A 27,225-nucleotide genomic window follows, 5' to 3' on the forward strand; every position below is an offset into this window, starting at 1 on the left:
CTGTGTGGCAAGCAGTTGTGTGAGAATTCTGAGGAAAAAAAAAAACCAAAAAAATTAAGCAACTCAGCCTTCTTCTTGCCTATTGAAAACGCTCAATATACCTACATTAATTCACTTTTCCTCAGAATTTGTAAATTGTGTATTTAACTGCTACTTTTCTTTTTGTGTGTGTGTGAAAGAAAGAAGTTACATGTTTTATTATAAAATCTAAAACACAGATAAAAGCACAAGACTAAAAGTACGTATTTAAAAATGTTATGTATTAAAAATAAAAAAAATATTTCTTATTTATATGTGGCCCAGGACAGGTCCTCGTCACTCCACACAGCCCAGCCAGCCAAAAGATTGGACATCCATGCTTTAGATTCTGCTGCCCCGACTGTGCTGTGGACAGGCAATTCTTCAGCATTTTGAATGCTGTATAGTAGGGAGGGTGGGGTGGGGGGGGGGAGAAGTCATACATTTTTACCATGATTTTCATGGTTGCTGTCTTGCTCATTTCTCACCTGCTGCCTGTGTGCAGCAGAGCTACCAGGTGACTGAAATTAAGTTGAAACTAAAATCCAAACCAGCACAGGTGTGATTACTGCTAAAGACTATTGTACAGGGAATGCTGTCTTACTGGTTCAGCAGAAAGATACTAAACAGCTTTCTTCAGTGGCTGTAAACGTGACTGGGGACCCTAAGGGGCACTGTCTTGTAGGGACATAATGCACAGAAGATTTCAGACCGCAAAAAGAGATGACAGTACTTGTACTTCAGCAGAACTCTACTGCTCTTGCTGATGCTGCTCTTCAGCTTTTCCCTGTATTGTTTTACCAGCAGGGCAGCTGAAGGCCTATCTGCTGCAAGTTTGGTGTGGAGGAGATCAGAAGCTGTGTTAGATGTCTACGGGACCCATGGCTACTTTTATGTTCCATACTATGCACTGGTGCTGTTTCCAGTAGCCATTTATGAGAATTAGTTTTGGACATTCCCGAACTACAGATTTGCCAGCAGTATTCTGTAAGAAAAGCCAGGACCTCAAGTTGTAATTGAACTGTAACTTCACTGGCAAAATTTATTATTTTTAGTTTTAAAATCAAATCTGGAGTCCTTCTGATTTTATTTCCTAATTTATTAACAGGAGCTTTTAAATAGCATTCATTATCTTTGGCTGCAAAACACACACTTTTTATTACTCCCAAATCCGTGCTGGTTCTTGCTGGTGATGCTGCTTAACAGCAAAAACACACAACATCAGTGCCCTCTTTGTGCACATTTATCTCCCTCTAGTGGAAGCAAAGCCTTGGAAAATCAGCAAAGGACACCACGTCTGCTTCTCGAAGGAGTAACAAACATTGAAGATGACTAATAAAGAAGGAATGTTGTCCAGCTTTTCTATCCATTCAAGAATGGCAGTGGAGATCTAGAGAAATGCTAAGAAGACTGACTTGAGAAATCAAGTTCTTACTGTATTTTGTTCTTCCGTTGCTCTGCTGGGATTTAGAACAATGCAGTCCCAGAGGCTTAGGTTGTGACCTTAATGGGACAATCTAGACAGAAGTGTGACCAATTCCAATTCCATTGGGAGTTTTCTGGTTCTGGGCTTTCAATCAGGTTCAGCAGGAAGGGACCACTCTGATGCCATCAGCACCACTCCTGATGAAAGGTGATGTTGTAGCAAGGCAGGGCTTGGGCCATTCTCCCACGTAACAGTGTTAGGACAAGAGAGACTGCCCTCAAGTTGTGCCAGGGAAGGTCCACGTTAGATATTACGAAGAATTTCTTGTCAGTGAGAGTGAACAGGCACTGGGATGGGCTGCCCAGGAGGCAGTGGAGTCATTCATTGTACCCATGGGTTAACAAGAAACGTGGAGATGTGGCACTGAGGGACACAGTCAGCGGGCACGGTGGGGATGGGCTGATGTCTGGACTCGATGATCTTAAGAGGTTTTTTCCAACCTCATGGTTCTGTGATAAAGCACTATTTTTACTCAAGGCTAAGCGGTTAAGCCAGCACAACTGCACCTGCAGAGCTCCCGACCTGCAAGAACTCTGCTATAAAGCTAGGAAGCGTAACCAGAAGAAAGCAGGCAGTGCAGCCACCGCAGGCGCACACATCAGTCCCCACACACAAGCTCCCCCCCCAAGATGGCGAGGGAACGCCGAGCGGCAGCTGCCCTTCCGGTGGAAGGAGGAAGTGACGACACGCCGCGCCGGCAGCAGCGGGGACGGAGTTCCGCTTCCGGCGGGAGTTGTGAGGACAGCTGCAGCTATGACCAGGTGGGCTCGGAAGGTCGCCGGTGCGGGCGGCAAGGCGCTGAAGTCCACGCCCTGGGAGGAGATGGCGGCGGGGCCCGCGGAGGGCGGGCCGGAGAGGAAGAATAAAAGGAAAAAAACGTACCAAAACGAAGATGTCAATGGGTTTGCGGCGCACCTGAAGCAGGCGGGGAGCGGCCGGGGGCTGGAGGAGGAGGAGGCGGTGGCGGTGGCGGTGGCGGCGGCCGCCCTGAAGAAGGACCGTAGGCGGGAAGGCAGGAGGCTGAGGAGGCAGGAGGCAAGGAAAAACGCCATGGTGAGCTGGGTGCCCGCGGTGGTAGAGGGGAAGGGAGCATCTCAGCCTTAAGTGGGGTTGAATCCCTGCTGAGGTTTGGTCCTGTGGTTCTATAAAGTGAGTTAGCGCAAGTGGACTTCATTAAGTACACGCAGTTTAAGGGAATTTCACCCTTGGCATGCCTTTTCTGCTTACGTGCTGATCTGCAGCGCTTTGGGGAATGGCCAGCCTTGTTCCCGGGTGAAATGTGTTTTCTGTCTCTCTGTGTGACAGTGCAGTGTTCCTGTGTGCGTTTGCAATTTCATCATGTTATGGGATCGTTTTTTTGCAGCACCTTCTGCCTGAGAACTGGAGTGAGATCTCCAGCAAACTCCAAATGAGACCACCTGAAAGTGGTTGCTCATTAAGTTATTCTAAATGGACTCTGCAATGGCAAAGAAAGTGACTGCTACTCATTCATACAAACTACCATGAGTTTTTGTTTAATAATGAGTTGCAATGCAGCAACTCATATAAGCAGCTTTTGAGACATCAGTACTGACACGTTTTTGCTTGTGTTTACTTTTTACATGTCCAGAACAATCTTAGGGAACTAATTCTGCTGCAGTGAGGATCAGAAGTTGTCACTCAGCTGCAGTGCTCAGTTCCCAGTGGCCTGGGACAAAAATCCTGCATGCGTTACTGGTGAAGGAAAAAAGCACCAATAATCACCTTGTTTAGAGGCAGAGACCACTGGCAGTTAATTTGTTTGTGCTGCAATGGCTCTTTTGTCTTAAGCATTTTTGTTTGAAGTGTTAAGCTGTTGTTGATATACTTGCCTTCTGAAAAGCCTAGAGGCCTTGTTAGGCTGGTTTTTTGTTTGTTTTTCTGAGCTATTCACTGAACCTTGGCTTAACATACTGGAGTAACTTCAAATGTCAGTGCAAGAGGTATGTATTTATTAGCACCTCCTAGGCTTCAGCCAAGATACACTGGGACCAAGTGGAAATCTGGCAGATAAAAATGATAATCAGATAACAAAAGTAAGAAAACTCTGTAGTTATGCCACCTGTAAGTGCTCTGCTTTGCTCTGTGAACTGCTTATAAAAATGCATGTAACTTATTTTTTATTTTTAAAGGTATGTTTCCACTGCAGGGAACCTGGCCATGGTGTTGCCGATTGTCCAGCTGTACTGGAAAGTCAAGATATGGGTACAGGAATCTGTTACCGGTGTGGATCCACAGAGCATGACATTGGCAAATGCAAGGCAAAGATAGACCCAGCTGTTGGTATGATTCAGAAGTTTGCATTTTGCGGGGTGCTTTGGTCTGAGTTTTCTTCCTACTGATACGTTCATTTGTGGTCTGTTCTGCAGACAGCGATTAATATGTTTAAAGGAATACAGTCTTGTAACAACAAACCTGGCGTTGCAGTTACACTATCCTATATCATACTGTTTCTTACAATGTTTTCAGAGTTGTCTGTGACTATACAGTGTTCTTAACTTTTGTTGTAATCTGTGGAATTTTGCAGGTGCGTTTCCATATGCAAAATGTTTCATCTGTGGTGAGATGGGACATCTATCAAGGTCATGTCCTGACAATCCCAAAGGATTGTATGCCGAAGGTGAGTGTGGTGATCTGTTGCAAATAAAACATATTTTTCCTACTTATGTGACACAGAACCAAGAAACATTTTGGATTAAGAAGAGCAACTTTCAGATGTCTTTTATTCTTGGTGAATACAGATCAAATCGACAGAATTCATCATTAGTATTCACTATCTGGAGATTCCTATTTCAATTTTGATCTTAGCATTAAAGAGGAGGTGAAGTTCAGAGTATGAGAATTTACTTACACTTGACAGTTTCAAGAGTATTTCAAAAAAACCATAATCTGTTTGTATGTGGCCAATGTGTGTTTCAATTTACGTACAACTCAGTGATTGACAGAGCCTTGCTACTACATGTGGGTGCTATCTGTAAGATACAGAGTCCTAGGAAGGTGTGTGTGCTGGCTCCTAAAGCTGTATGCTCATTTGCTGCAAGGTGTTATGTAATAGTGCTTAGGAGCATTGACTTGTCTGAGGAGATGCATCTTTTCTACAGGTTGTCACTACAGAAGTGTAATACAAAAATTTTCCAGAGCAGAAGAGTGGGTTTGTATTGTTTTATTTTCCAACTCTATCTTTTAACAGGTGGCTGCTGCAGACTTTGTGGCTCTGTCGAGCATTACAGAAAAGACTGTCCGGAAAACCAGAACTTAGGTGAGGTGCAGGAGGTGGCATAGAGTGCGAGTAGAGAGCTTTCTAGTAACAAGATGGCACATTGCCCTTAAAAATGTGTGCTATTGAGAGGAGACAGTGAGTTGCTAGGCAAAAGGAACTTTCAATTTAAAAAAATCTAGCTTGTATGCTTCTGAGGGTTGTATGAGTAAATGTCTCTTTATGTTGCTGTTCACATTGTTAGCAGCTGTAATAGAAAAAATGCAGAATTGGTTTATTTTGCAGGCACATTGTGTGAAGAAGCTGAATGTCTTTTCAATTGCAGTGTGGTGGTTCTGGCAGTTGCTTTAAGCTCCATCTGCAGGCAGGCATTTAAGTCATCTGAGAAAGGGCTGTGAGAAGAGACTGCGGGCCAGTCCTGCTTGATTTGCCAGCTGATACGCTGGTTTCATCTAACTGTGCAGATAGAAAAGTAGATTACAATTCTGCTTAGCTGACTGGCTTTTAATGAAATGTTTGATGTTTAACCGAGCCCTCCCTTGTGGTAAGGCCATTGATAGAAAGTATTTTGGGTGAACAGCTTCCCTTGTTCACTGATAGTTCTTTCTTTTTACCTCCTTGCAAATTGGTTTGCACTGAATTCGTCAGTATGTGTTACACATTAGAATGCATTTTTGTAATATATTAATTATGATAGGGGTATACAATTTATGTGCCAGGATATGATCTAAGGGCATTTATTTTTCTTAAACCATTAGACAGAAGAAATCTGTTCCTTTCTGTTTCATATGTATAGAAGATACTCTATGTATCTTTTATTTTAAAAAAACAAAAACAAAAAACCCCCCCAAAAAAATAATTTAAGAGAGGCAAAACTGTCCAAGGTTTGGAGAACGACACATTACTGAAGTGATGAAACATTTGTTGGTTTTCCTACTTGCAGAACATTTGGGTTAACAATATGCCATAAGTTTCTGAAGAATTGATGTGAAAAACACTTACAAAGGCAGCAGAGTTCTGTACTTCAACTGCTTTTTCTAAATGATCATACAGATGCAGTATAATCTAGGTGTTGTGTTTGAGAGCACATCTGTGCCATTTTAGATGTGTGCCGGTTGGCTAGTTTGGAACGAATAAGGTTGAGTCTTTACTGCTCTCAGAAGTTTCTGATGTGAAACCTAGGTTTTTTTTCTGTTTTTGTTTTGTTTTTGCCAAACCTACCAGCCACAGCAGATTGGTTTGGACGGTGCCTGTCAGAGAACTGCTGCAAATCTGTGGTGTCTCTTGCTGGGCTTCTGCACACTCTGTTAGCAGCAAAATATTTTTGCATGCTTAATACCTTTTGTAAATGGAAATCCTGTGCAGATGCTGTAGGAGAAAAGAAATATTTGTGGGAAACAGCACTGCTGAAAGTCAAGCCATCTCTTTCCACCAAAGGCTCCTGAGCAGTGGGTAGTGCTGACCAGCAAAGATCCACTATGCAAGAAGTCTGGAAGGCAACCTGTAAGAAGTTGCTCCTTCACATGAGTGGCTGCAGTCATTAAATTGCTTGGTCCAGTCTGGAATAGTGTGCACATATGTATGACAGTTAATAGGAGCTAGCAAGTGCTGATTTGTAGAGCCACTGTAATTTTGTAGACAAGGTTAAAATAAACATCCCTGCAACTCTTTCTGCTTTTGGGCAGTATAATGAACAGTATGAAAGAGAACTGGTCAAAATAATATTTAAAATGGGGGAGGGGAAAAGTGTTTGTTTACATTTAGGGAGGTAAGTTGAGAAATGTAATTTTTTCTTGATTTTTCTCTCTTCAAGAATGCTTTCATTTACAGTCAGAGATGCCTGACACATTGTGAAATCTTCACACAAGAGTTATTAGGACTTCAGAGTTAATGTATTTTGTGTACCCTCTGAATTTTTGGACAGTCAAATAGGAAGGGATGCATAAGATTTTGGAACATTTAAAATCTGTGGTGGGGGGGATTAGGGTACAAAACACAAACACACACTTGTTGAAGGCAATTGGTTTCAGATGTCTAAATTGAGAGATCTTTGCTGAACCAAAAGCAGGCCCTTATGGGCCAAATGTTTCTCAAATCTGAAAGCTCAATCTGATGATAATGTTTAGTCTTTCCATAAACTCTTGTTTCTTACTCTGCAGACCAGGTTACAGTTGGGCGATGGGCCAATGGAATGAGTGCTGATGATGAAGAAACAACAGAAACAACTAAGCTACAGAAACCCAAAGTGAAAGTACTGAAAGTTATTAATTTTTGAAAGCCTCCTTTGGGTGCTAAGCTGCAGTGGTTGTGCACTGCTTCACTTCAGTGAAGTGACTGCGTAGAGTGGATTGCTGCTTCCTGAAAACCAAGCACACTGCTGCTGCTGGGTCTGTATCCCTGCTTTTTTCAGTTCAATTCAGACGCATCCAGCAGACTGAAAATCTGGGAACAACAGAAATGCATCAAGGTGTTTATTTATATAATTTTTTTTTTTTTTTTTAATTTTTTTATTTTATTTTTATTTTTTTTGCAGGAAAGCATTTCTTCTGCTAATTCTCTAAAGAGGAAAGTTGGTTTCCTCTGCTAACATGCAGTGTAGTTGCAGTGAAAGCATAGGGATACATGCATTTTGTCACAGGGCTTTATGACCATTCGATTTAGGTGATCAGTAGCATTACCTTAAGGATGTTGCTGTATTGGAGACGAATACAATGATGCTGATCTTAAGCCTCTCTTTGAAAGGGGTTGCAGGCATTTTCTAAATATCAATTGGATTCTAGATTGGTTTTGTTTCTTTGAATGATTTTGTGCAGTGTATGTGCACACTTGAGCTGTCTGACAGCTAAGTTATCAGGTAAAGCTACACCTTATGTGACTTGAGCTTTCTATCTGGAGAGCTTGGGGGTACAATTCCTGCTATACATGATGGATCAGTTAGTGTGTACGTGCAATAATCTGATAGATTATGCATGTTTAATTACCTGAGTACTTCACCAGTAAGCCAAATCATGCTCTTTCTCAGATATGCGTTATGAAACTCACTTGAAAAAGAGAGCCATTAGAATCGTGTGTTCAACCTTTGGCTCCAGACAGGACCTCTCAAAATCCAAACCCCATGACAATGAGAGCATTGTCCAAATGCTCCTTGAGCTCTAGCAGCTTGGGGCTGTGCCCCCTGCCCTGGAGAGCCTGTGCCAGTAGCTGGAGAGCAAGGGAGCTTGCGTAGTTTACTTTTTAAGAAAAGCACCCAAAAATCTTGATCTTTAGTATTTTGGTCCCTTGGGGTATTGGAAGTAAACTTTCCCTTCTGTTAGTTACATGTACTTACTTCATAGTGGAGATATATATATTATAGAGAAAGCAGCCTGCACTTGGAAATCAAAATTTCAAAATTTCCTCAAGCCAATGAAAGATGGAGTTCCTGCAGTAGGTCTCCATATGTTCTCAAGTTTCTTCCTGTGCAGCTGACAGTGACAGAGTTTTACTTGCATCTTATTCTGTCATCTAAGTTGAACAGGCAAGCACAGTGTAAGTAGAGGAGTACATTCCAAGCTCCGCTCACGTGCTGCTTTCATTCTGAACTGGGGTCTGGGCACAGCATTGGCAGGTGCTGTTCTGCATCTCTGTGCTGTGGTTCCTTCCACTGTACAGATGTGGACTCAAGCACCTGTGCCATCAGGCTTCTCAGTGCTGTATTGCAGGCAGTGCTCTGAAGGCCTTACATGTGCCTTCTTAAATTTCAGCTTGCATTATGTATTAATAAGCAACTGTCTTTGACAGAAAGCTAAATGGTAATGAAGGTGTTGCTTCTAAATAATTGGTTATCATTAAAGTTAGTTCATGCAGAATCCTGCTGAGAACGCAGAACTAACACCAGACAACAAACTTGAGCTCAGAACTGGCTTTTGAGATACTTGAGGACAAGGCACTGAGGCTGTGGGTTTGGAACTTCACATTTCTTCACACAGACAAACTACAAGCATTAACAGATGACAAACATTTGCTGTAGGGCGTAGTAGCTGAACATGTAATGCACATGCAAGGAGTTGGGCAAACTGAGCAGAGAAGTGGACAAGCTACTTGGTAGTACCAGTCCTCTGCGTATTAGACTGATTAGTATTTACTAATTTAAAATTAGTAACTGGTGACTGGATGTCACCAGGCCCAATCCAACAATGAAATAAGATTTAAGAGCAGAATTTCATAGAATCATAGAATCACCAAGGTTGGAAAAGACCTAAAAGATCACCCAGTCCAACCGTTCACCTATTCCCAATAGCTCCTACTAAACCATGTCCCTCAACACAACATCCAGCCTTTCCTTGAACCTTTGTGCCTTAATCTTTTTTTTTTAATAGAAAACTTGAATTTAGAGCATGCAGTCTAATCCTAATTTGACACAAAATCCAGCTCTAGTCCACTGTCAGCTGCATGACTCAAAGTAACTTGTAGAACAATTAACACATATGCAAAAACTTAAATTAATACTGCTTGACAGTTTCTCACACTCTTTTCACAGATTTGTGTTAACTTCAGTACTTGCTGCCCTTCAGCTCCAAGAACTTAATACACTCCAAAGCTGTGTCTTCAATGGTGTTTAATGAGCCAGTAAGACCTGCAGCTAAGTAAGGCACAAGACTTGATGTCATTTGATTGAAGTAGTACACCTGTTTAAATAAAAACAATATAAATTAAGAACCCTGGACTGCAATAGTTAGCCCTTTTATTTCAGAGACTAGCTGAGAATCAAAGTTTCTGTGGGTGAGAACAGATGCACATAAGCACTAGAAGCACTGTGAAAGTGAAAGCAAGGCTCAGCAAAAAGACTCTATAGTCTTACAGTAATCAGAATGCCAGGTCCTAAAGAATATACATACATATACACAGGAGCTCAGCAGGAAACACTGTCTAATCTGTTAAATATATCATGGAATTCCCTGAGTGCCCCGAATTAGAAAGGACAAATGAGGATCATCTAGTTCACCTCCCACAGATGTGTTTCACAAACAATACCGTTGCCTGAAAAGAGAATCTCAGCCAGTGAGAGATACTCAATGTTTTCAGAAATACACTTTCTGAAATTAAAAAGTTAGGAACTTGGAAAACAACAGAGGAGAGAGACATTGTTGCTTGTCCAGGGACAAGGTTCAGATTGCATAATTACAGACAGAGAAAGTAAACATTAAATGAGAACTTATTCCCTGGGCATCCTCTGTACTCAGTGAGGGCAGACAAGCACCATCAAACATCAGGAGAATGCACACCCTTCTAGAAGCTTATTTTATGATTAATTGAACTACCCAGAACAGATTCAGGCTGGGCCCAGAATGGTTTGAGAGCAGCCTGAGCAGAAGGATTTGAGAATGTCAGTTGATGAAAGACTCAGCATGAGCAGGCAGTGTGCTCTTGCAGCCCAGAAGGCCAACAGTATCCTGGGTTCCATCAAGGGAAGTGTGGCTAGCAGGTCAAAGGAGGTGATTCTGCCCCTCTACTCTGCTATCATGAGACCTGGAGTACTGCTACCACTTCTGGGGCCAAACACAAGAAGGACATGGAGCTGCTGGGTGGGTTCAGAGGAGGGCCACAAAGATAATCAAAGGGCTGGAGCACCTTCCCTACAATGACAGGCTGAGAGAGCTGGGGCTCTTTAGCCTGGAAAGGAAAAGGCTCTAGGGGAACCTTATAGCAGCCTGCCACTATCTGAAGGGGCCTACAGGAAAGCTGGGGAGGGACTTTTTGTAACACTGTACAGTGGCAGAACAAGGGGAAAAGGCTTTAAACTGGAAAAGGGGAGATTTAGGCTAGATATAAGGAAGAAATTATTTACTGTGAGGGTGGTGAGACACTGGAACAAGTTGCCCAGAGAGGCTGTGGATGCCCCCTCCCTGGAAGCATTCAAGGCCAGGCTGGAAGGGGCTGTGAGCAACCTGGTCTAGAGGGAGGTGTCCCTGCCTGTAACAGGGGGTTGGAACTACATGATCTTAAAGGTCCCTTCCAACCCAAACCATTCTATGATTCTCCAGAGCTGCCAGTCTCTATTTAGTGCTTAGTTTGACTTCATTCCTAACTTCCACCCTGGCTGAATTTGGGCAAAACAAATTCCACACAGTGGAATAAAGATAACCTAACAGATGTCTGGATAAACTGATTCCTTTATTGTTACTACTGTTCTAGACTGTCAGCTCAAATAAGATCACATGCACATGCAGCACCAAAGGAAAGGAGGCACAGATGAGGCCTTCAGAGCAACTCACCCTACAGGAGCTGCTGCTGTCACTGTAGATCTGGAATCCAGCACACAGGATTTCACTTCTGCAGTGTTCAGAAGAAGGTGGCACAGATGTCAGGGTTACTGACTTCACAGCTACTATGTATGGTTCACTGCAGTGCAAGCAGAAAAACATAACTTTTTAAAAAATATATATATTTAAAAGGAATGCATGTAAAGGACCTCAACTACAGACAAAATTTTTTTATTAGATGTCATTTTTATATTAAGGCAAGTATGCTCCTGTATGCTTAAAACATGTAAAAAAAGCTCATTTATCTTGAAAATGCTTTGTTACTGACTCAAATCATGAGGACTTGTGTGAAAAGTAAAAGAATGATCGCTACAACACATTTCCTTTCTGTCTGGCTTTGTGGGGGTTTTTTTTGTGGTGTTTTTTTTTTTTCCCCAATTCCCCCAACTCCTCATGAACCAAGTTTACAGCATCAGGGCCTTAGTTCATGGATAGACATGGATATGGTCCCAGCACTGACAAACCAAATCCAGGTTCCCAGATGTGGGGAAAAGAATCCAAGCAAGGTACAGAATAGAAGTGATGTACCATTAACATGAAGAATTGTAGAATATAAAAAATTATAGTGAAAATAAGGAATAACATACACAAAATAGACTAAACAGCCCCATTTATCCATATTTCATTATAACGAAAGGAAATCTAACGAAAAATCAATCTATGTTAAATCAGCAGATTTCTTTTAACAACATTTAGCAGCAACATTTTCTGACACAATAGATGTATCACACTGAGGTATTGGTGAAGTCCAAGCATTTCCCTAATTCTTCCAGAACTACATTAAATAAGACTACAAAGTAATTTTTTAAAAAACAAACTCTCAATCATGTACTTCTGGATCTGAACATGCTTTGCCAAGGTGCCGTTTGGAACTCGGGCCTGTTTTCTGTCATGGTACACCACTCCTGAACAGTCATTATCAGAGAAGCAATGCTAGAATATGCTAGAAATCTGGGATGCTTTGAACTCACTTCATTGTATGTCCACTTTGCAAAATAGATCTGTCTGTGCAGTCTCAGGTATCCATGTATATTTTGAATCGGCCGCTCATCTGATTTATCTTAAGAAATTAAATATCTTTGCCATCGAACAACAGGCTTGGTGGAGGTCAGCAGCAAATCAAATTATGGGGCCAGAGCTCACAGCTCAACTTGAAGTTCTGTGCTCACCTGGGCTCAAGAGGTTGCCTTCGAGACACAAGAATCACAAAGTCCCTGGGCTGATGGCCACTCATGTGTGGAGGTGGTGAGGTAACGTAATATATTTTGTCCTCTTCACTCACAGCCTGTAGGACTTCACAAGTTCTGCAAATGCATTTAGTACACGCATGTAGTACTTGTCATATGCAGCAACAGCTCTTATGAAAAGTAACTGAACATGTATTCCAGCCTAAAGTTCAATGTATAGTTTTCCTGCTGATGCAGAAAACGTGACAAGAATACAGAGACAAAATATCTAAGTTCTAATGCAATCCTCACCTGACACAACATTTCTGGTCCACAAAACTGGAAAAAGTGCTGCGGAATGCTGGAGCAAGGTCTTAAAAGCCCATATTTTGCATACTAATTCCTATTTGGAATAAAATTAGCTTTCATGCCATTATACTTGCTGACTGACCAAATATTGTCCATTTGACATATCACAGGAGTGACAATTAGGAAACATTAGCAAAATTTTATTCAAAGTGTGTCCTGCTGCATTCAGAAAGGGCCACCCAGTAGGACGTACTCTTTCTTGAAAGTACTGATGACTAACTCTAAGTTTCCTGTACAAAAAAAGAAACCCCAGAATTTTCCTTTGCCCTGGCAATAACTGATTTCACTTCAGCCTCTATTGCCTCAGCAATAAATGCCACTAAGTTGGGGTTCCATTTTCACTAGTAAATTGGGCTTCAATACAGCTGTAAGAAATCCAAAATTCTGGCTCTACATATGGAAAAGCAACAATTTTCTTCAGATTTCATTTTTTCAAGCCATTTAAGGCAGAAAATGACAAATTTTAAATATTCCTATACTTTCACTTATTTTCACTCTGTAATATAAGTATTCCAAGGCAGAATAATTAACTGAAAAAGCTTCTACTTTAAGAAAACACTTACTTACTTAAACTAGTATCATATAAATTCAATTGCCTCTGGTCATCATTCTACACAATATAAGGCAAATTAAGAAAACACCTTTTACAGATATTTTGAAACCCATTCAGGCACATTTTGGAAGATATTACTTTCCTTAAAATGCACATTTTGAAGATCTTAATTTCTGGCATTCTCACTTTGTGTGATGAAGCTAAGCATCATCATCCCAAAAAGGACAAACACAATGGAGTTTTCAGCTCTGGCTTACTTCTCACAGTGTCTGCCATATATGGACATCCAGTTATATACAACCTTCTTGTTAACCCTTCTAATATACAATTATCTAGGCACGGAATTTTGTTCGTTTTTGTGAAAAGTAACCTCTCTCCCAGCTTTTCTGATGAGCCAGGGCAAACTTATTTTTAAACTAGGTTTTGGAGAAATTAAATTTTGCTTTCAAGGGAAAAAGCCAATCCATATTTTGGCTAATGAATTTTTAATGACAACTTCCTACAGCACTTTAGTCTTAATTAGGTAGAAAAGTGTCAACATCTCAAAAAATATGTGCCTTGGAAAAGGTTAGTTGTCAGTGGATTTGAGCAGTTTTAAATAAAGGTAAGTTCTTACAAGAAATGTTTGTCCCATTGCTGGCAGTATGTGAAGTCAGACAAAAGGGAGAAAGCTACATGTGATGCTGTCTTCACTTGCATTTCTACTTTGAATGACAAGACATCACCATCCTCACGGGTCCATATTTTTATCTGAAAAAGTTAACACTGTATTAAAAACACGATTAATTTTACCGTACAATACAGCACAACGTAACGTGGAATACACTGACAGCACAGTGACATCACACAGTTTTAACTGCTTCAAGGTAGAGATAATTCCAGATACTGCAGATTTCAGAGTAGCATCCACTGGATGGGAAACTGGTGAGTAGAAGCAAGCTGGAGTGAGGCCACAGTACATGAACTGGGCATCCTTGCACTACACGTGAGGCAACACAGGTTTCAGCAAAACAAAATAAAACAAGCAACTGCTGTCACTGCCTCTGGGATTTTGGAACACATCCAGCAACCCTTGGCACTGAAGCTTTGGGACCTTACCTAGAGACATCCGAATGGAAGCAGATTTTTTGAAAAGCAGACTCTGTGTTTTAAGAGAGATGGTTTTAGACAATATGTGAATCTCCTACTTCCCTGAGACGTCTCCTCAGTCTATGAAGTACAGCAGCTTGTCTTTAACAGATAGGAAGATGTTGGAACAGGTAGGTAGTAGAGTTCAACTACTGCAGCTCCCTTTGTCCACACAAATCAGTCACACACAGTACACCAAAACATTACTCAAAATGTGATTGTGCCTGCACTATCCTATGCTTGCACAATATTGTCCTGATATGTTGGGTCTGTATGTCTGAACCCTGTCAAGGAGGATTCAAAAGAAATAACTTGTATTAAAGAAGTACACACGACTCTTGCCCAAGAATGGGTTGGGTGTTCCACAAATCCTGTAAAATGGAAAAAAATGAGCAGGAGAGAAATAATAGATCTGTTAATATTAGATCTGTTAATTTCTTTTTCAAATCCTGTACAGTTTTAACAGATTTTCATTTCTAAAAAATTCAAGCTTCATCATCTCTGCTGCTCTTTTTGACAAGCTAAAAATTAGAAGTCCATGGGTTTACTAAGCATTCATGCAACAGACTCTGTGTGTTCATCTATTTTCACGTTTTAGAACAGGGAAAAAAACCAAACCCAAAATGTAAGCCAGCAAACAAGTCATACACTCTTCAAGACTTCAGAATCACAAAATAAAGTGCGAGTAGCAGCTGTTAAAACCTCGCTCTGTAAAGTGAATACTGCTAAGGACAGCATTATTATACAGGCCTACAAGTCTTGTGGCTCTGTGTTCATGAGCTCACAGTACCTCCTTCTACTTTCAAAACAACTCATCCAACCTGGGGTCACTCCAGGAAAAAATGAGAATACAAATGGACACACTGCTTCAGAATATGCCTACAGCAATATTTCAACTCAAAACACTGTTCAGTCTTTGACAATCTTGTTTCCCATAATATGAATGTCTTCATGTACAGCACTGATCAGCAGTATCACCTGATTTCTATGGAAACATGATGTAAAGTTCTGAGATACAGCTTCGTAAGGGATATTCCCAGTGTCAGTGTTTACAGAAATGAACATGAAACTGCAACAAATGACCACACCGACAGTTCCTAAGACAAAAACATTTCATTACCTGAAGTTGCAGAAAGCCTTTCCTAGGACTGCACCTGTATCAGCGTGTACTTAACTCAAGCACACATCTGAACATGACCAAAGGAGTTATAAAGGTTATGTTCAAGACTGGTTTCACTCACATTTCTTTTTTAAAGAGCAAATCTCATCCACCTGATGGGTTGAACCTGGAGGTAACCACAGGTACGTATGGGGACAAATATACCCTCTGCTTACTGCTGCCTGCAAGTGCATGTTAAGTAAGATGAAAAAGAAGACTCGTGGAATACACAGCGCACCAAAATGGAAGCGCACCAAAATCCTCCTACAACCAGGAGGATTAACACATTCATCCCAGAAAAAAATGGTACTGTGCTACCCTGAATACCTGCCACTTCTCTAAGGAATATGTAATCACTGACGATGCCAAATTATGCAGAATGGCCCAGGAGAATGGGAATGGATGGCTGCTCTCTGTCCACTGACAGCATCAGCGTGCTGCCTGAGCCAAGATTTTGTTGGCTTTAAGATACACACTGCAATCAGTTGAATGAGCAGCAAGAAAAAACTGCTCAAGATCTTCAGTCAGAAAATACCTGTCTCGGAGGCAGATCTTACCATCAGGACTATTTAAAGAAATCCAAAATGGTGAGAAAGTTCCAAACTGCATCAGTATTACTAGTATTGGAAGGTACTGTTGCTTGGTGACAGAGGGGAATCAGATCGTGTTTAAAATCAGATCATGTTTAAAATGCCATCTGGAACGTATGTTTTTTTTCTGTATTAAGTCATTTCATCATTTGCAGCTAGTTCTATTACACATTTCAGGCATCTAGGATTAAGAAAGAAATTGAGATTGTGGCAGTTCCAGTGGAAGCAGAAAGAAGTTTTCAACTGGATAACAATAAAGTCTTAGCAGTTCTGAAAGTAATGCCCAATGTCTCAATCTGACTGCTTCTCCACCACAAGTGCTGTCATCTGTGCGGTGTATCTACTGATGGTTTTAAACTACTGGAACAACATGCCTACAGAACGAGCAGTTTTGCCACCACTGAATACCTTCTGATTTACACACATACTCTTACATCAGCTGTATATTCACCAGATGTAAAAATCAGTACTGAAGTTTCGCTGACTGTGACATCCAGGAGGCAAGACAGTTTGTAACAGTCTCTTCTTGCCTAAGAACACCTCTGAGTCTGCATGATCTTTAAATAATCTGCTACTCACTAAACATATTTCAGAAAACAAACCTTAATAGATTTTTCTCCAAAGTTTTCTTGCAGTTTTTCCAAACAAGTTAATCTCAACTTAAAACCAGTTCATATGAGATGTCTAGGAAATTTTGGCTTATGACATCAGTCCTAGCAGTAGAAGTGATTTGCTGCACACTTCAGCAGGAAAAGAACTTTAATAGGAAAAATGTAGGAAAATAGACACCTGACAGGAAAACTGCACATAGAAAGAATCAAATGATCTCCTGAAAAGACAGAAATTGAAAAATATGGTAAATCTACTGCTGCCACTTGCCAACTGGCAATAGGCAATTAAACCTACCTCAACATAATGTCTGCTGCTAAGAAATATTTTCCAGGCTATAAAGCTGGTGAAGGCAGCATATTACAGACTGCTACACATATTGCTGATAATTTTATTTGTAAGAATCCCAAAAGATCCTCAACAGCACTGCCTACACATAGATGTCCAAGCTTGGTGTTTTACTAGAATCAAAGACTGGCAAAATCACAGAAGTACTTCACTTGTGCCAAAGAAAACCCTTCAGAGAGAGATGTAGTTTCAGTTGTGTTTTCACACTCTCCTCTTGCTCAAGCCCAATCATGACGTCCTGTAAGCCTGCTCTGTAGAGATCTCAAGTTCACTAGTCATGCACTCTAAGAGACTTCCATGCCACTTTCAGGTTGAACAGTGCTCTGGACAAATAGCTCTGCAGCCTTTTAGGGTACCTCTGGAACTTTTGTTTTTCAATCCTAGGCAAAGTAAAATCAAACAATGCCAAGCCAATGCACCATGTACTTACGTTATTCAGTGTACTGGTTACTTCCCATCCCGTTTTTGCTGCCAGGTATGTCAGTGTAGCTATATTGCTGTAACTCATATATGCCTGAAATTTAAAATACATTTCTTATATATATATATTCAAATGAATGGTAAAGGTACAATACACATTCCAGAAATGAGATGATCTTTTTTTTCATCATTACCCTTGAACTGCAAAAAAATGTACACTTTCCCATAATAGTTTCCCTTCCGGAATACACAGTCCAGCAGTTTCTGAATTAAATATCTTCAGTAGCGAGAATATGCGCTCACATGGCTGATGGCAAAATAACCCTAACTTAACAACTATAAAATACCACTTTGGGCTTCTTCAATTACAAATCACTGCAGTGAAACTGTGACCACCCAAAAATTAATATAGGTAACCTCTGAGACTGCTAAATTAATGGTTTTGTCCATCTTTCTTCTAACTAATTAAAATTTACTGGAAAATTAACCTCCTCATTGCTATCAAGCTGTGGTCTATCATGGCAGTTGCTTTACAAAGCAGGCTCAGAACAGAGAAAGCGCAAACGTATCTATTATTTATGCATGACTACACTGGATAGAGCTCTCTTTTAACTCTGTAAAATGAGAACAGAGCTTCAGAGTCTTTAATGACAGGTTTTAATTCAATACCAAATAAATCTAAGTATCTCATTTTTAGCAGTGACTGCATAGTTATGTTTATTGTCTTGCAGAAAACAAATGCTGTGCAATATTAAGATTCCATACACAGAGATTCCACTGTTAATAGCAAATCACCTCCCGGATTATAATTCTCAATTATTTATCTACTTCGAGATGTAATAGAAAAAGATCTTGAAAATATTTCTGGGAGCCACTGAAAATTTAAATGCAATGAAAATTTACCTACAATTCCATGTTGAAACAACATTTTGGGTTTGTGCTCAAATTCACCTAAGCTCAGGTTCACCACTTTTTAGTTTACGGCACTGGCAGATTCTATGGCCTTGCATATCCAAGTCAGAAAACACCACTTTAGGCAGAGCATCTAGGAATGAACACATTTTCATCTTTATTTCCCACAGAAGTGAAGTTTACCTTATTTCACTGTTCACCTGTCTGTTTGCATTGCCAGGTCTTTCCCCCAGCTCACTAGACACAACAAAACCCCACAACTTCTGACAGCTTTTTAAAAGAGAGGCACAGTGGGACATAAATCTTCAGGAGACCTGTCTTCATTCCAGCTCTGCTTCTTAAGGGACTATCTGGTAAAAGATTCAATCTTAGAGACACATTTTATGTTCTGTACAAAACTCACATCAAGACGTAAGAACCTTTTAAGAATAAAAGAAAGCTCTTTTTATCACAGGCTTATTGATTCTTCCACAAATAACACAATACTTTGGTACAGCAGGTACAGTGTGGAAACTGACAGGGTCTGTACAACTCTTTTACACACTCAAAAAGTGTACAGTATTTTATTCAGGTAGAGGGTAGAACACAATCTAAAGATCACCTGGTTGCTTTTCTCCCACAGATCATAAGGTTTGTCTTCTTTAGCAGACAACATGTATTTTCTAAAACAAAGTTAAAAGAAAAAAAGCAGAATGAAACAGTTACTTACACTTTTCATATATATATATATATGTGCCCATATCAACCAGTTCTATAGGGTTAAGTGTCTTCCAAATGCTTTACAAATATTTTACCAATTGCCAACTGCAGGACAAGTTTGTGTAACTCCTTTTTTTTTCCCCAAAGAATACGGGGGAGACAAAAATAACCCCAAGAACAAAATACTTATGGGATGAGTAGCCCCTAATAATTTGATACAACTAAGGCAGAACAGTCTAGACTGTTAAGCAACATAACAGTTATGTTTGAACAGACTTAAGACTTCTTTACAAATTACTGCTTTTTAGTGGACATATGGAAAATGAGTTTCCAAAACCAAATTTTCCCTGTTGTTCAACTGTACCTGGCTAGTCGAATTCTCTTTCGGGCAATAGCTCCATGGTATCGTCGCACACTGTCCTTTAAAAAGTCAAGCAGACAAGGACACATCTGATTATTTTTAGGAACACATGTGCATACAAAACAAACAAAGAAACAGACTAACTAAAAAATATAACAGATGGACAAACCCATGAACGCATTATTATTATATAAAGAACTGTACTATGAGGAACGTATGGATGTTGAACTTTCCCCAGATTAACCTGATTCGGTGGTTTACTTTTGACTTGACAACATTCCTGTAAGTTACAAAATCAATCCAATTAAAAAAATCATATCACAGCAGCATACTCCTAGCATTTTGGTCCTGATGCAAGGGCAGCCACACAGTGTACCACAATACATTCTATTCCTTCTAAAATGTGGCACCTAACAAAATAGTCAATCCAACTCACCACCATCTAGCGTTCAAAGCATGCCAGACACATGGAAGAATTTCTGTTTCAGTGCACACTGACCTAGGGCACAGACGTGCCTTGCCTTTCAAGGCAGCAGGTCTTTCCCTTCCCTTACCACTGCTCTGCCGAGGAGTATTTTTTTTCTGAAGCACAGAAGTGAGCCAAGAGCAAAAACTGAACCAAACTGCTCAACAGGACTTATCACTCTGAAGGAACTAATACTCTGGAAAAAGCTTTTTGTTTCCTTTAAAGAGCTGACATGCATCTTTTACTAGAGTAAGCAGAATGTCTGGATTAGTGCATCTTAGCCTTTCTTATGTACAAACTAATAATTTCATCTGCCATGTTCAGTCTAATAACCACTGAAGTTTAAATAACCTTGAGCGTATTTTCCATTTTTCCTAGACTTGCTTGTTTGACTGTGTGGGAAATGGTATAGATCTTCTTATCTTGATGTTCAATTTGTGGATGCCCCCTCTAAGCCAGGTCTTTTAGGGAAGCACTGTTCTACTGGCACAAGTTAAGGTGCTGTTTGCCCCTATTTTTTAAAAGAGTACGAGTCAGTCTTTCCTCTGGAAACAGTCCAAGAGTGAAGCAGGAGTGAACCTTATGACTTCACCTAATACACTGGATACCTTGATGTTTAAGAATAGTTTCATTTCTGCCTACACCGCTTTCTAAAAATCTCATTAATTAGAGCATTTAGTTAATGACAGGTGATAACAAATAATTCAAGAACAGTGCTTGTACTGCTCTCAATGCCTAGTGAACCTCTCTCAAAGAAACACATGCTTCTGTTTCCACACCAAAAGAACTAGAAAGCTTGCCTGTGTCATGAGATTTGATTCCCAAGGTTTTTCTACTAACTCTATTTCTCATCTTTCTTAAGAGTTTCTAAAAATAAGAATTCATTTAACATTTCTAAGCTTTACAAGTTTCTTGCTGTCTGGGCATCTTATACAGTCACTGGAGACTAAAGCAGAAAAGTGGAAAATACGCACAGCAGATACTTCTTCTCTCTTCATTCCCTAACTACAGAAGTTCTAATGACAACTACCTTCCAATGCACGTCTGTTTTGGATGTCTAAAGTAATAACGATTAATTTTGCAATCAGAGGTAAACACTTCATTTGTAGGCTTTGTATGCTGCAAGAAGAAGCATTCCAGAGCCTTATTTAGCCCTTCCTTTCCCAGCAAGTCTACAGCGGCCAATTGTGTGACATGCAGAGTGCTAAGCAGGACCACATAATTCCATGCATACATTCATTCTAGTATAAGGGTAACAGCTAACCTTAGTAATAGGTTTGATTTTGGGGAAAGCGAGCTGCTCGCCTTTGTCATTCACGGAGTTAAAAATGAGATATGCACTGTTAATATGTCGTGCTTGGTTCTGGATCCATTCTTCACAGTTATAAGCCTCGACGCGAACACCAACCTCCACACTGAAATAAGAGCTCAAATTAATCACTGAACTACCACAAGAGATGCAAAAGTAGCTCTAGGATATACTAAGAAGGACTGCTGAACACTTTCCTGTGTTCACAAAGCTGTACTCAAATACTTCCTGCAGGAAACAAATAAGTTATTCTGCATGGACAGATGCTTTTCACAGATATATAAAATAAAATAAAATAAAATAAAATAAAATAAAATAAAATAAAATAAAATAAAATAAAATAAAATAAAATAAAATAAAATAGAATAAAATAAAATAAAATAAAAATAAAAGGTGACACTAGACAAATAGAATGAGTAAAAAGAGAATAAATTGAGCTAAATAGCAAAATATGAACACCAGTGAGAAAACTGAGCAAAAATTAGCAGGACAGCATTTATTTTACATTCAGCAGAAGCATACCATGAAGAGGCTACCTTCCTGTACGCACAGACAAAGGGATGAGAGTAGGCCTGAAAAAAGGAATCTGGAGGCTCTGGTGACAGGAAAGTAAATGTGGGCCAGCAGTGTGTCCTGGCAGTCAAAAGGGCCAACTGTATGCTGGGGTGGAACATGCACATAACATAAGCACATATTTATAGATACATCTTTCTAAGTTCCATTTGCAAAATACTTCATTCAGTAAGGCAAAACCAACTACCAGATAAAAATCTGAAGCATGCAGTTAGGTAGGTGCTGGAGAATTCAAGGAATAAGTATATGAAGAGGTTTACCTATTTTGAAATGTATTGTTCACAATTGCATTGAAGACAAGGCGGTCACCCACAACAGATGGACCCCAGAACTTAAACATACTGACAGATTTCAAGATGGGATATGAACGACAAAGGCGACTGAAAAAGAAAAAAAAGAGGCAGAGAGCAAATTATCCAGTCACATTAAAGAACCACCTTTGTTAAGTCTGAAGTCAGCAGCGATTAAAGTATACATCATAACTCACCAAAATACAACTCACCAATATAAGTTAAAGTGTTCAGCTCCAACAGCATTTAATTCAAGCTTCAAACATAATACTACTACTTTTATCACACTGTTTCATTTTCAACACTTTACAAACACTAATTAATTCTCACTGTTTCTTATTACTTTATTTTGGTACCAGACCATGAATACCTTGCCTTCAGAGCAACCACATACCTCACAAATAGTTTCATTAACTTCTGCATTACTGCATGGGGAGTAGGATGATGCTCAATATGCAAAAATGCTAAATCATAAAGCCTTTAGGCAATGAAAGAAACCTGATGACCTACTCTTGTCAATACAGTTTGTTTTTTTGTCAAATGTCTTCTGTTCATTTTATATAAATGAGAATAAAAAGCTACTAATGAAACGAAATGCACATATATAGTTTTAATTAGCACACACAGTGGGATAGCAAGATGTTGGTTCAATTCCTTACCAGTACAGAAACCCCAAACTGTTCAGTTAAATAATAATAATAAAAATTGATTCTCTTTTCTGTGTCCAGTTCTGTAGAGCTCTTTTCTTATGTCAGACTTGATACACACTGTATTCAACTACATGCTGTCAGGTTAAGGTGAGTTGTTTTGTTCATTTTTTTCAAACTGCCTGTGACGTTTTATGGTAGAATTTTTCTGTTCTAGTATTGAAGACTGTACTGTTTACATGAGCGCATAAGCACAGCTGCTCTTTGAACAAGGGCACGGGTGGAACAGATACCTATCCAACCAAACTACACTGCTAGAATAGCTTTGCCACACTGTGTCATTCACACTAAGGAATTCCAACAACCTAACACTTCTCTGACATGTCAGAAAAAAGTCTGCAGTATGGATAATGGAGGTCGCAGCTGGAGTACTATGTCCAGTTCTGGTCTCCACAGCCTAAAAAAGACGCAGATGGATTGCAAAGGGTCCAAAAGAGGAGCACAAAGATGATCAAAGAACTGGAGAACCTATCCAGTGAGAAAGGACTGAAGAAATTAAATCTCATCACCCTACAGAAGGCTGAGAGGGGAACCTCATCACAGCATTCCAGCACTTATAATACAGCTACCAAGGTGACAGAGGTTCTCTTCACAAGGAGCCATACTGGTAAGACAAGGGGCAACAGATCTAAGTTGTACTGGGGGAGTTTTTGTCTTTATAAAATAAACAATTTTTTTTGCAACAAGAATAATCACTGCAACAACTTCCTCAGGGATATGGTGACCTCCATCACCAGAGGCTTTCAAGATGTAATTTGGACACAGCACTCGATAACCTCATCTAAGCTACCTTTTCCCATAACAGCTAGGATCTGATGATCTTTTGAGGACCCCTCCAACCCGGAATGCTGCATGATCCTACTGAGTTTAAGAGTTTGTGAAATTTAAGGGTGAAGGTGGGGGAAGGAGAGTCTAGTTTGCAAGCGCTCTGGAATAGGCAAAGTTTTGGTTTCTTCAGCAGTTCTAAGTGTAGTAAAGACCCCACTCTTGGCAGACATTATTTTGTAGCACACGAACACTATACATGAATTTCACTCATTTTCACACTCTGCTCAATTCCCATGTATGTGTGCAAAACTTTTCAATTAAGAACTGCAGATGCACATCTGAGACAAGATTTCCATTGTGAAGTTTTTATGCTTGAAAATACAGTTTTGTACCATTTCTAGCTTTTAACTCAATTCCACTCTGGAAGCTAACACTGTAGAAGCTAATGTTCCAGTATGGTTAAACGCACACAATTATCTGTTGCTAATTAACTGACTGGTACATCTTTTTAATAGGCTAGGACATTCAAATGACTTTGTAATTTCATTAAGAATAACTTGAACTTCTGATTTAAAACATTCAATAGTTATCTCATTTAGAAAGTTCACAATAAGGTTGCAAATACAGTATTACAGATAACAAAAATAGTAATAAACAGAAATTCAGCCTAAATATGCTGTTTTTCCAGGAAAGCTATGGCCTGAATACTTCTGGAAGTTTAAGACATACAAGTGACTAATCTGGCTCAAACTAGTATTTGGATGGCTTTACTACTATCTGTAAGATTTTCATCTATCATACAGGCAAAAAAGAGGGAGGAGAAGGTAAGTAACCTTTCAAAAGTCCCTACACATTTACTTTTTCAAGTGTTAGTCCTCCTGCTCCATTTCTCTGTCAAAATCTGTGGCCACAGCAACTCCTAACTGGCACCTTCAAAGGTCACATCTAATTACAAGTGGCCTCAGAAAAGGTTTATAGGAAAACAAGCTGCTTCTCAAGCAGAAATTACAGTATCACTGTTTTCAACCATCCTTTGTCATCAGTTATTAATCTTGAAATTTTCAACACGACAAAGCATGTTTGACATTAATTATTCCAATGAAAATATTTTCAGTACTTGCTTTGCTGATGTTTCCCTTCACTTTATGATTCTCAGTAGGTCAAACTTACCAAATGAAAACAAGTAAGCATTTTGGGTCAAATTCTGGTACAAATCTGAAGCCTTTGAAGCCAATGAAATTACACAACAGTAGGTAAGGTCAGTGCATTCTCATGTTAATAAAACAAGCAGTTCTAACTAAGGAAAGCATGTAGGTTGCTCCAAAAGTAGTGTCTCCTATTTATTTCCAGGGAAACTACAACAGATACAAACAGTAAAACAACACTACTTGATAGAGAAAATTCTCAGTTACAAAACACCATTTCTCAACATAGTCAACATGCATTTTCAACAGTGAGTGCATGCAGCACTCAGAACAATCTGCATAGGCATCTGGTACATGGTCTGACCTTCACGTTGCTGTCACCACTGCTGAAAGGCACCACCCACCCCCCACACTGTGCTCAAATCCACCGGCTGGTTTCAATAAATGCTCAGAAAATGTCAATAAATGTCAGTGGGAGTCATTTTTTTCCACATGGAGGAATTCACTTATACACTTTTACTTCATATGCACTTCCATGTCAGATGCTCCTCTGCTGCCTGCCTGTCGCACAGAAACAAAATGTAACAGTATTGACAGGAAGATTCAACATGTACTGCCATACCACCAACCTCTGTCTCTGGTGACATGGGCCAACATAAAGAAATACAAGACATTACTTTCAGAGTAACAACTACTGTCTCCAAGTCAGAAACACATGAATAATGAATGGGAAAGTAATTTAATTATTAAAGTTAAAAAACAAAAGCAAATCTAACATCCCTGCAGTGAAATAGGTCACTTGGTATGCAAGAAGAAAGTGCAATTCAAGTGTTACTTACAAAGAAGCTCTGTATATTGTCCAAGAACAAGGAGGAAGATAAACAGTTCAAATTCAGACAAGAAGAATTTAATGACAATATGCCCAGGCCATAATGACAAGCAAAGCTAGACAGTGTCACAAAAATATTTTGTACTTAGTATCTCAACATGTCAAAGCAAATTACACTACTAAAAATATCAGAACCCACAGGATGTGGGACTCAAAGGGGCTGAAAGGCTAGGAGACTTGTGGAGGTTAAACATCCATTCATCATTCATCATCAATAAAAAAGAACGTGGTTCTTCTGATTCTTCGTCCCTGACTTATTCCTTCCTCTGGTATAAGGATTTGCAGACCACCATTTAAGTCTCATTTAAGACCACCATAAGAAGTCTCTCTATTTCTGGCTATCCACTGATAACGAGCCTGCATTAGTTTTATTATGACTTAACGACTGCCACTGCTTTTAAAACACTGCACCAACCAAAAGGAGGGTGGGATTCTATTCCTATTCCTAATGCTGACTTTCTGCAGGGAGTTTCAGGCAAATACAGCCTCTTTCGCCTTCGGGCCTGCATGTGTAACAGAGTGACTCCAACAGTAGTGTGGCATGCTGTGGTAAATGTACCACATAAACTGCTTAAAGACCTCCTGCAATCTTAAGAAGAAAAGGCAAGAAGATTTGGATCTCCTTATTTCACGTAATAAATCCCACTGAAACCCTAAATATCAAATTGGAGGAATACATCCACTTAGAAACATATACAAAGACTATGATGAAGAAAGTACCTTGCTGAAATGCTTGCCACTGTCTCCATCCAAGCCATGATCTGACCACCAAAAGTGTTTCCATGATGGTTTGCATGAGGAGGTTGGACAAGCTCAATACTTTGTACATGAGTAAGGTCAGCTGAAATCGCATCTTCCTCTTCAAAAATTTCTGAAATATAGCAGCAATGTATCACGAATTATTTCAGCTATTACCTCTGATAGCCAAAAGGAAAATATTCCCAGTTACTGAAGTGTGCCATTTGCCTCAGATACACTCAAAAGGAAAAATGAAAAAGGAATACAGGTGAAAACCTCTGTTCTTTGCAAGGGCAGAAAGACAGTGATGATTTGTTCTGTTCTACCATGCTAGCTAGAGGAGGTGGATGGTGCAGCCCTAGGTATGTGACTATGATGCTGCAATCCTTCCTTCCCAGGCTATCTTCTCTGAAGATGCTGCATCAGAAGCAATAACTGAGAGGCTTGGTTAGTTGAGAATACATGCAGCCAACTGTCAGAGTCTGTGCTTGCATTATTCATGGTTGCTATGCATAACTTCTAATGGATATTGTTAAAACTATTTATTACTTGTTCAAATGCTTTCCACAGACTTTGACCACCATGTATGACAGGCATCTGTGCAAATGTGTCTAATTAAGTTGGAGTATTGCATGATTAGTTCATAACCTGCTGCTTACAAATTTTTCATTATTAGAAATATAGAAGCCATAAAATAAGAATACAAATACTTATCTGAATTAATAACAACCTTCTGTTACTCAAGCATTTCCAATTCCACTTTCAAGTGACTAGTCACTTTGCTTTTTCAGTTACATTTTTAAAGAATGCTTTTAGGCATGAGACGATGTCAGTAATTTACTAAGTGCACATCCATAATACTTGCTACTTGACCTGAACTGTACTTTTGAATTTTGCCCTAATTAACTGGCTTTATGATTATGTAACTGCACGGACACATCTGACTAACCTGAACTTTGGAACTGCTTAAGTTGTTTCACAACAC

General features: G+C 39.7%; 2 protein-coding genes across 4 annotated transcripts in view; one reads left to right on the forward strand and one right to left on the reverse strand.

Moving 5' to 3' along the window:
• The first annotated feature begins 2,224 nt into the window (after positions 1–2,224).
• Positions 2,225–9,008, forward strand: ZCCHC9 (zinc finger CCHC-type containing 9). Its single transcript, XM_042822828.1, has 5 exons — positions 2,225–2,557; positions 3,655–3,805; positions 4,050–4,142; positions 4,713–4,781; positions 6,899–9,008. Exons 1-5 carry the CDS (start codon positions 2,258–2,260, stop codon positions 7,012–7,014), a joined length of 729 nt encoding a protein of 242 aa, XP_042678762.1. The 5' UTR covers positions 2,225–2,257; the 3' UTR covers positions 7,015–9,008.
• A 17-nt stretch (positions 9,009–9,025) lies between these two features.
• Positions 9,026–27,225, reverse strand: part of ACOT12 (acyl-CoA thioesterase 12) — a 29,299-nt gene continuing 11,099 nt past the window's right edge. For all 3 annotated transcript variants that reach the window (XM_042822826.1, XM_042822825.1, XM_042822827.1), the window contains exons 6-15: positions 26,223–26,373; positions 21,964–22,083; positions 21,086–21,236; positions 19,359–19,414; positions 18,897–18,957; positions 17,394–17,477; positions 13,746–13,879; positions 12,211–12,345; positions 10,994–11,120; positions 9,026–9,406 (exon numbers count right to left, since the gene is read on the reverse strand). In XM_042822826.1, coding sequence (XP_042678760.1) covers positions 9,272–9,406; positions 10,994–11,120; positions 12,211–12,345; positions 13,746–13,879; positions 17,394–17,477; positions 18,897–18,957; positions 19,359–19,414; positions 21,086–21,236; positions 21,964–22,083; positions 26,223–26,373 — 1,154 coding nt within the window. In that variant the 3' untranslated portion in view covers positions 9,026–9,271. The remainder of the gene's footprint in view (positions 9,407–10,993; positions 11,121–12,210; positions 12,346–13,745; positions 13,880–17,393; positions 17,478–18,896; positions 18,958–19,358; positions 19,415–21,085; positions 21,237–21,963; positions 22,084–26,222; positions 26,374–27,225) is intronic.

Source organism: Centrocercus urophasianus, unplaced genomic scaffold, assembly GCF_019232065.1.
Source record: "Centrocercus urophasianus isolate 14NV4802_14NV808 unplaced genomic scaffold, USGS_Curo_1.0 seq_21, whole genome shotgun sequence".
Taxonomy (NCBI): domain Eukaryota; kingdom Metazoa; phylum Chordata; class Aves; order Galliformes; family Phasianidae; genus Centrocercus; species Centrocercus urophasianus.